General features: G+C 41.1%; 1 protein-coding gene across 1 annotated transcript; it reads left to right on the top strand.

Moving 5' to 3' along the window:
• The first annotated feature begins 1,077 nt into the window (after positions 1-1,077).
• On the top strand, positions 1,078-9,644 carry gcna (germ cell nuclear acidic peptidase). The gene is made up of 13 exons (XM_053631637.1): positions 1,078-1,761; positions 1,918-2,013; positions 2,737-2,920; positions 3,015-3,078; positions 3,290-3,339; positions 3,488-3,554; positions 4,284-4,360; positions 4,538-4,915; positions 6,044-6,203; positions 6,658-6,802; positions 7,554-7,689; positions 7,860-8,064; positions 9,026-9,644. The coding sequence occupies exons 2-13, from the start codon at positions 1,924-1,926 to the stop codon at positions 9,255-9,257; spliced, it is 1,788 nt and encodes a 595-aa protein (XP_053487612.1). The 5' UTR covers positions 1,078-1,761; positions 1,918-1,923; the 3' UTR covers positions 9,258-9,644.
• The last annotated feature ends 79 nt before the right edge of the window (positions 9,645-9,723 follow it).

Genomic DNA, 9,723 nt, shown 5'->3' with positions numbered 1-9,723 from the left:
CCGTCTTATGTAAATATTCAAAACGATGAACAGCCGAGTTCTATAATTTACTATCACTGGTCAGTGTATTAATAGTACGAATATTGTTCTGTGTTTACTGTTTATCATGAACAGAATACACCGATCAGCCAAAACATTAATACCAAATGTGCCACCAAAACAGCTCTGACTGGTTGAGGCATGGACTCCACAAGAGCTCTGAAGGTGTTCTATGGTATCTGGCACTAAAACATTAGCAGCAGATCCTTTAAGACCTGTATGTTGTGAGGTGGGGCCTCCATGGATCTGACTTGTTTGTCCAGCACATCCCACAGATGCTCAATTTGATTGAGATCTGGGGAATTTGTTGTTCAATTCAACACCTCGAGCTCTTAGTTCTGTTCCTCAAATCATTCCTGAACAATTTTTGCAATGTCAGGGTGCATTATCCTGCTGAAAGAGGCCACTGGCATTAGGGAATACCATTGCCATGAAGGGGTGTACTTGGTCTGCAAAAATGTTTAGGTATGTGTCATAGTAACAACCACATAAAAGCCAGGACCCAAAGTTTCCCAGCAGAACATTGCCCAGAGCATCACACCCGCTTGCCTTCTTCCCATAGTGCATCCTGGTGCCACCTCTTCCCAAGGTAAGCAAGTGTACTCACCCAGCCATCCACATGATGTCAAATAAACTGTGATTCATCAGACCAGGCCACCTTCTTCCATTGCTCCATGGTCCAATTCTGATGCTCACATGCGCACTGTAGGTGCGATTGCAGTGTCTTCTGACACCTTTCTATCATAGCCAGCATGAACGTTTTCAGCAATGTGTGCTACAGTAGTTCTTCTATGGGATCAGAGCAGACAGGCTAGCTTTCACTCCTCGTGACCCATTGACCACTTTTAGAAGGAACTAACCACTCCATACCGGGAACAGCCCACAAGACTTGCCATTTTGGAATTGCTCTGACCTATCACAATTCAGCCCTTGTCGAAGTCGCTCAGATCTTTACGCTTGCCCATTTTTTCTTCTTCTAACACATCAACTTCAAGAACTGACTGTTCGTTTCCTACCTAATATATCCCACCCCTCAACAGGTGCCACTGTAACAAGATAAATCAATGTTATTCACTTGACCTGTCAGGGGATTTAATGTAATGTCTGATGGATTTAAATTGTATATTATTGCAAAGGACATTCTGTAGCTACGGAGTCAAATTTAATTGGTCAATTATAAGAAATATGAATGCAACCTCTTGAAAGTACTCCATGGTTTGAATAAATGTTCCAATGTTGGAAGTTAGTTAATAGATAAATTCCAATAAGAAGAAACTAAAATGCTATATTTCTGCAAAAAACAAACAAACAAACAAAAAAAACCCTTTAAAATGTGCTTTCCGCTAACTGCACTAGACTGCCCCCTACAGACCATACATGTTCACAACAAGAGTTCAGTTCACAGTTCACAACACTGCTAGCTAATTAAATGCTAAGTTGTTTTAACTGAAGATGAAATTAGTGACTCGGTTTAATCAGCTATTTTACGTTTATTCTGGCACATAAACTGTAACCATAATGCTGCTCAACAACGTGTTAATCTGCTGCTTCGAGTCTGTATCCCATAGCTACTAGGGGCGTGTTAGACACCCGGAAGTTGCTATGTCGTAACTTGTGACCATTTCCGGCGAGGCAAATTTGAAACATTTCCATCGTTTCGACCGAGAGAATTCACCTTCTTTTGAAATAAAACTAAGAGGAAGGTCATTTTTCGCACCAGAGGTATTTACACCTTTATACCGCGTTTGTTTGTTTGTTGACATGGTCGTGCAGCTAACTGGCTTAACATTCATGTAGTCTTTTTTTTTTTTCTTTCGCTATTTAACATAGTGGAGAAACTCCATTTTGATTCGAACTTCCCTGTGTTTTCTTGTGCAGAGGGCCATGGACCCCGGTACTCAAAGACTGTTTGAAAGAGTTGCACAGAAAATGGGCTGGGACAAACCAGGTGCTCTGGACCGAGCCGCAGAAGAGGTCAATATTGTTATCGTTTTCTAGCGATAACCTGTACAGTGCTGTTAAATACTCGATTCTGATTGGGCAGTAGCTGTTAAATGCTCGATTCTGATTGGTCAGTAGCTGTTAAACGCTTGTAACAGCATCTCTGACAGCAGTATCAGCTGCCCTCTTTGTGCAAAAACTCAAATGATTATTTATCGTTTTTGGAAGGAGTCTCCAGTGTCAGCGCTTTGTGTAACAGTCAGCGAAAAAAAGCTGTAACTTTTTAAACTGTTTCGTTAACTGGCTGGTGAGGGAATGAGTCTTTATACCGTAGCTGTTATAAGTAGTGTGCATGCTACAACAATAAATGTAACTGTAAGTGGATAAAAACGTATCACGTGGTGTTATTTAATAAATAAGGAGAAATTGTTGAAGAAACGTTGATGGATTGCTATTAAAGGAATACGTAAAAAACATATAAAAGAGGATGTGCTGTTTTATATGTGGATAAGAATCCATTTGAGGGTGATAAGGACTCGAAGCGTCGCATTGGGCCACATCTCCCCCCTTCGCTGACTGTTGTCCTATAACGGTGTGCGTTGTTTATGTTTTATTCCTTACACAAGTCATATACTATCAGATAGACCAGCCTCACCTCTGTAATGCAAGTCAGTAGATTCCAATTCCAACTAGTGCTGCATCATATCTTGCGTTTTGAATTAGGCTTGAATGAGACATTTTCTCATCTCCTTGCAGTTGCAAAAAAGTGTGAAGAGCAGACGCGATGCTGTCGTCAGCTGCGACGCTGAGCCTGCTGAGAGGAAAGAGTCGTCATTTCCGTCAGACAGCGACAGCTCTGAAAAGGAGAATCGCCACGGAAGGAGCGACGTGCCTTCAAATGGAGCGCTGCTGGACTCCAGTGACGAGGACTTGGACAAGAGTAAGTCGCTTAATAGAGAAATCGTACGCAGCAGTGGACATGTAAGTGTCAATCAATCAGTCAATCAATCAATCAAGTAATGCTTGTTGTTCAGTTCTTGCAACAAAGATTCCACCCAAACCTGCTCCCAGACAAATCTCATCTGCCAAGAAAGCAAGGTGAGATGTTTTCATGTGTTCTACTTTTTTTTAAAATTTTATTTCTGTTTAATAATAAATGGCCTGCGTTAATAGGAGCTTCATATACACCGAGGTGATTTCGAGTTTGGAAGAAAGCTGATCAAATCGGCACCGTGTGATGACATTTCAAAAGAAGGTGATCATTTTATGTAATATGGGTCGAAACGGATCTATTTGTCTCTCTTTCTAGGGAACCGGTCCAGATTTTGTCCTCAGATAGCGATGATGGATTTGAAAACTGTAAGTTATTTTTAACTGTTGTTTTTCATTTTCAAATAATATTTTATTACTACGTTGTTGTTGGTGGTGTTTTTATTTATTTATTTATTTATTTATTTATTCATTTTTTAAGATTAAGTATATACAATTTGTGTTTTTTCTTTAATAGTTTTGAGACGTGTGAAAACCCCGAAGGCTCAACCGAGGCCTCAGTTTGTGAGTGGTAGTGATGACAGGTCAGTGAGCTCTGTCTTAGTATAGTTTTCTTATCTTATAAGATATATACATATACACACACACACTGATCAGCCATAACATTTAAACCACAGACAGGTGAAGTGAATAACGTTGATAATCTTGTTACAATGGCACCTGTCGAAGGGTGGGATGTATTAGGCAGTAAGTGAAGAGTCAGTTCTTGAAGTTGATGTGTTGGAAGCAGGAAAAATGGGCAAGCGTAGGGATCTGAGCGACCTCGACAAGGGTCGAATTGCGATGGCTAGACGACTGGGTCAGAGCGTCTCCAGAGCATCTTGAGCATCTCCAGAGCAACTTGCTGTAGAACCAAAAGTCCGGGGGGTGGACCTGGACCTGCGCAACTCGTCCTAGCCTAACCCGTAGGCTTCTCTACAATATGGGACAACAGACACATTTATCGAGCTTGAAACACACAGAGTTGGGTTATTGTTTTGACTCGGGTCCGAATCCACCTGGATTTTTGGTTCTGCAGGGAGAGGTGCATAGACTGACGTCTATATCTATAACCGTATCATAGCACACGGTATTTATAATAAAGCTGTGTGTGTGTGATGCATTTACATATATTTATTCTTTTATATATTGTCATGCTACATATTTATATCAGTTATCCTTATGTTACTGTAATGTGTGATGATATTAGAAGCAAAAGAAATTCCTTGCGCACTCTGCTGATGTAAAGCTGTGTTAATTTTCACATTTCACAGCCTTAAACATTTCATAGTAGACGACTTGTCTTCTGATGACGATTTTGTCGTGGAGAAGAAGCCGTCCGTTTCAAAAGGTAATTTTTATGAAATCTCGCTGTACCTGTACGTTCTTGCTTCACATATATAAAAGGACAGGGAAATAAAATCTTAGGAATACCTTACGTTGTTTTACCACAACAGCTACCATTAAAAAATGTACAGGAAAGGCACTTTGAAATGAATGTTTTTTTGGTGGTTGTGTGTACATGCAGCCAAACTGAAGACTCCCAAGGCTAGCCTGAAGTCAGAGAAGCAGCGGCTCTCTCGGTTCGAATCCCCGGTGTTCCTTGGTGACTCGGACGACGACAGCGACGTTGTGATCAAGAGCACGTGGAGGACTCGGCACAGTCGCCCGTCGTCGCAGGAAAAGGATGCTCCGGCTAAAGAAAATAAACCCAGTAACGCCCTGCGCTTTCCCTCTCCTCTCGCTTCTGTTCACACGCCCAAGCCCTCTTCAGCCCCACCCACACACAGCAGCTGTTGGGAGGACACGGGCAGCTCCGAGGACGAGTTCCAGTCCTTACTGGACCGCATCAAGAAAAACCAAAAGTTGGGAAGCAGTAGCACACACTGTTCTCCTAAACCTCCAGGTGAAATTACCACCTATACAGGTGTACAGTGCTGTGAAAAAGTATTTGCCCCATCCTGATTTCTTAGTTTTAGATCTTCAAACGAAATAAAACAAAGACGACCTGAGTAAACACACACTACAGTTTTTATTCATTTATTATTTTTTTTATTGAAGCAATCAATATTCATCACCCATGTGAAAAACTAATTGCCCCCTTAAACTTAAAATCTGGTTTAGCAGAAATAACTGCAACTGATATCTGGAAGTCAGTCTTTCACTTACTTCTAGGACTAGGATTTACTCTTATGCTTTGGATCATTGTCTCACTGGATAATCCGGTTGCGCTTGAGTTTCAATTTACAGACTGAAGACCGGACATTCTCCTTTAGGATTTTTTGGTAGAGAGCAGAATTCATGTTTCCCTTAATTGTGCAAGTTACACAGGTCCTGAAGCAGCAAAGCATCCCCACACCATCACACTTCCACCACCATGCTTGGCCATAGGTATGATGTTCTTTTTGTGGAATCCTGTGTTTGGTTTACGCCAGATGTAACGGGACACCTGTCTTCAAACAGTTCCACTTTCAACTCATCAGTCCACAGAACGTTCTCCCGAAAGGTTTGAGGATCATCACTGTGTGTTTTGGAAAAATTCAGACAAACCTTAATGAATGGATTTCTTTCAACTTTGACATAGTGTGTTACTGGGTAAGACCTTTTAACCAACTTCATGCTGTTGAAAAAGTTCTGTTTAAGTGTTGATTTGATTGAAAAGGGTTTGCAGTAATCAGGTCTGGTTGCGTCTAATCCAGCTGAACCCCATTATGAACGCAGTTTCATAGATTTTGAGAATTAGTAACTACGGGTGGCAAATACATTTTCACACAAGCCCAGTTGGTATCGGATAACTTTTTTGCTTCAATAAATAACATTATTATTTAAAAACTGAATTTCTGTGTTTACTCCGGTCGCCTTTGTTTTATATTCGATTTTGAAACAACTTAGTACGAGATATACACAAAAACCCGAAGAAATCACGATGGGGCAAATACTTTTTCACAGCACTGTACGTGTATAGGAAAATAAAGGTCAAATTGTGATTTTCATCATGATTTTATTATTACTGTCATTTGTTTGTTGGATATAGAGCCCGAAGCTGCAACAGCCTGTGTGACTCCGTCTGTGAACGCACGAAAGGACAGTGACCGAGTGCCAGGAAAAGGATCCCAGGTGACCAGAACTCCAGCGCAGCGCCCAATCAGCAGACCTGTGAGTCAGACGGAGCCCAGAGCCGGCCACAGCAGCAGGTAGAGTTAATACTACAGTAACTGAGGGAAGTATGGAGGAGTACGTGATTATTATCCTCTTCTAATGAAGTTTTTTTAGGCCCCCCCCAACACACACACACACACACACACACACACACTCTCTCTCTCTCTTTTGGTTATTGAACCTAATTGTCCACCAGGCAACTATAAATTAAAAGGGTTGCATCCCAGGCGCCCGATCTACTGATCTCTCCACCCCTGTAATAGATGTTCTGGTCTTGCCGCTTTTCATAGCAGAATTACACAAGATACTTTTTATATTTAGATTTCTTATATTTACATTGACTTGTGTTGCACTATTTCTGTGAGTCAGTGTGTCAAATATACTTCACAACTGTTTTGAATGTATGTAGTTGATCCAGGATTCCTAATGTATGTAATTAGTTGCTGATTTTGATTCTGAACTGTTTTTGTGTGTGTGTGTCTCTGATAGAGTGGCTGTGTGTAAAACACCAGGCTGTTTCCTGCAGTCTCTGTCTTTTCCTGAGTCTGTGTACTGCCGCAAGTTTAAGCAGAACAAGGAGGAGCTGACCGGCAAACTCTACCGGCTCTATAACTCTACTGTTTTTGAGAGCAAGGTCAGGACACAAAGTAAAAAAATATATATATATAAATATAAATAAAAATGCTTATTAGAACACTCCAAAATGAAAAGTTTCAAGGCCTAAGCTGAATTCCAGTAAGTAGGGGTGAATAGTGAAAAGTAGATCATAAGTGTTAGTGTGTTTGTACCATTGCATATAAGTTATGATAAATCTTCAAGACTGAATCAAATCAACAGGAAATCATAAACTATGTCTTCCTGGCCTGTAAACCGTGAACCGTTCTTAATCTAAGCTGCTTCCAACGGTGATGCTCTGGGTTAGAGGTTAGTACGTTTGCCTCACCTCTCCAGGGTTGGGGGTTCGATTCCCGCCACCACTCTGTGGGCACGGAGCTTGCATGTTCTCCCTGTGCTTCGGGAGTTTCCTCAGGGTACTCGGTTTCCTCCGCCAGCCCAAAGACATGCATTGTAAGCTGATTGGCACCCCATCCAGGGTGTGTCTCTCGCCTCGTGCGCCAAGTTCCCTGGGGATAGGCTCCGGGATCCCCGCGATTCAGAGGGTTGTACTTTGCACTGCCTGTTGACTCGGGTGGTGTAACAAAGTCGGTAAGACCGGAAAAGAACAACAAAAAAAAAAAACGCGAAGCTCAAAATATTTATCATGAAAGCTGAACCCATAATGTAATATTTTATTTTATTTTCAGCTGAATATATTGTTTCCTTGAAAAGTATATATTTTTTAATTAATCCGTAATATTTCATCATCACGCGTTTAATTTCCTCAGCTGCCTGCTGACATGCCGATCAAATGGAATACAAAGATGAGGAAGACCGCAGGATATTGCATCACCGGGCAGGAAAAGGTCACTGGCATACGATACGCCCGTATTGAATTGTCCGTCAAAGTCTGTGACTCTGCAGGTAATTTTTAGATAGAGTAAAAAAAATAAATAAATAAATAAAGCTCTGTCTTTGCTTTGCATAAGCTCTTTTGTTTGTTTGTAAGTTTAGTTTGTTACATGGGAAATGTCTGTATTCCACACAAATGGTGAAGACATGATTACCTGTCCTTTTTCCTTCTTCCTTCGCAGATCGGTTAAGGGACACACTAGTTCATGAAATGTGCCACGCGGCCACATGGCTGATAAACAACGTTCGGGACGGCCACGGACCTTTCTGGAAGATCTACGCACGCAAAGCCACCCTGGCTCACCCTGAGCTGCCCATGGTGACCCGCTGCCACAGCTACGACATCAATTACAAATACCAGTACCAGTGCAGTCGCTGCAAAAACACGTGAGTACGCTCCTCCTCAAACAGCTCAGCTTTCATTCTTTAAGGCCTGGAAGTCAATTTGGTACGCTTTCCGAAATTTCAGTCGTCCAGATCATTTTGAGTGTAGTGTATACAGTAAGACTGGTAAGTCGAGGTGGTAAGTCTGATTCACATTAACCTCTTGAATATCTTGCTCATCACTAGAGATCGACCGATATCGACTTTTTGCATGTTTATGTGCCTAATAACCGTTATGCAGAATATTTATTTCTGGGTTTTTTATTTATTTATTTATTTATTTTTTAACACAGTGATGACACCACTGAACTGAACAAACCGTTTTATTTATAACAATTTTGTCGATTTCACTTCCTCCTTGAATACAAAACCAACCAAAAAACTCATATTTATTTATTTATACACCAATAAATAGAGGGGTCTGAAAAATAAATAAATAAAAGCTTTAATGGGATTACAGGACTCTGTGAGTTTGTCTCTAGTTAGCGCAATTCGCTAAATGCCCACAAGATGGCGCCATTGATCGGTGGATCCGATATTACAAAACCGATATCCGATTATGAAAAAATGCTTAAATATGGGGGGAAATATCAATAAAAAACGGTTATCGGTCACCCTCTACTTTTTTTTCTTTGCTTTCCCTCTGGAAACACATGCAGAGAGCCGGTAAGATTGCACTTAACCCCAACCCAAGAACTATGACCGATGAATTGTCCCTTCCCTGCATGGGAGGAGGGGTAGCTCTGGTCTGGTCAGAATGATGTGCCATGATGTTCAGAGCCTTATCTTATTATGAATGATACCGTGATTACCAATCAATTAACATTTTATTTACACCAGGAAGATCAAAATGTATTAATTGGCGGAAAAGACTGACCTGTTCTCTAAAAACATTCTTAAGTCTAGAATGCTTTTGGGATGTTCAGTTAATTCAAATGAAACTCCACTTGTATATTTTCTCCAGGATTGGCCGTCACTCAAAGTCTCTAGACACGCAGAGGTTTGTGTGCGCGCTGTGCACGGGACAGCTCGTCCTGCTCGCGCCGTCTAGTTCACGCGGTCCCACACCTTTCGCTACGTTTGTGAAGGAGAACTACGGTACGGTGCGGCAGGAGCTGGCTGGCCAGGGTCACGCCGAGGTGATGAGAAAGCTCAGTGCCGACTTCGCTAGCAAGACACGCCTCAGCCAGAGCTGATCTGTGGACGCTTTTGATCAAACAACAAGAGCGCTGCTCCAGGCTCTGGCTTTGCCTCCACTATTCAGGTAGACGGTGTGATAGAAACCAAACTAAATCAGCATCTTGCGTACCTCAGGTGAAATTGTTTAGGCATTATGTATTACTAAATTCTTCTGCCAGGAAATGCTTTAGAAAACTGTGAAGGATGCGTCTGGTTTCTACATTTCAGTGTATTTTAATCATCTGATGTTATATGCGTCCTTGTCGTGAAATGTTTGTCAAATTTGAATAGTTCTGTATTTTATTTTCTGTCCTTGTTTTAACTGTTTTGTATGTTTCAATAAAGTATTTTTCAACCTACTGAAAAATGCTTGTACGCTATTTTTTTAATATATAAAATTCTAGCTAAATGTAATATTGCAAACTTTTAACAATCACAATTTAAATATAATTAATTGTGCAAAATAGGTGAATCATAATTAAT

The sequence above is a fragment of the Ictalurus furcatus genome, chromosome 8 (assembly GCF_023375685.1).
Source record: "Ictalurus furcatus strain D&B chromosome 8, Billie_1.0, whole genome shotgun sequence".
NCBI classification, from domain to species: domain Eukaryota; kingdom Metazoa; phylum Chordata; class Actinopteri; order Siluriformes; family Ictaluridae; genus Ictalurus; species Ictalurus furcatus.
This window is presented reverse-complemented; position numbering and strand designations above follow the sequence as displayed.

Excerpts from the sequence above, each read along its gene's own strand:
- gcna (XM_053631637.1), top strand. The coding sequence starts at position 1,924 with ATGGACCCCGGTACTCAAAGACTGTTTGAAAGAGTTGCACAGAAAATG. Across the intron at positions 2,921-3,014 it reads TGACGAGGACTTGGACAAGA|TTCTTGCAACAAAGATTCCA; the intron begins GTAAGTCGCTTA and ends CTTGTTGTTCAG. Across the intron at positions 7,690-7,859 it reads CAAAGTCTGTGACTCTGCAG|ATCGGTTAAGGGACACACTA; the intron begins GTAATTTTTAGA and ends CTTCCTTCGCAG.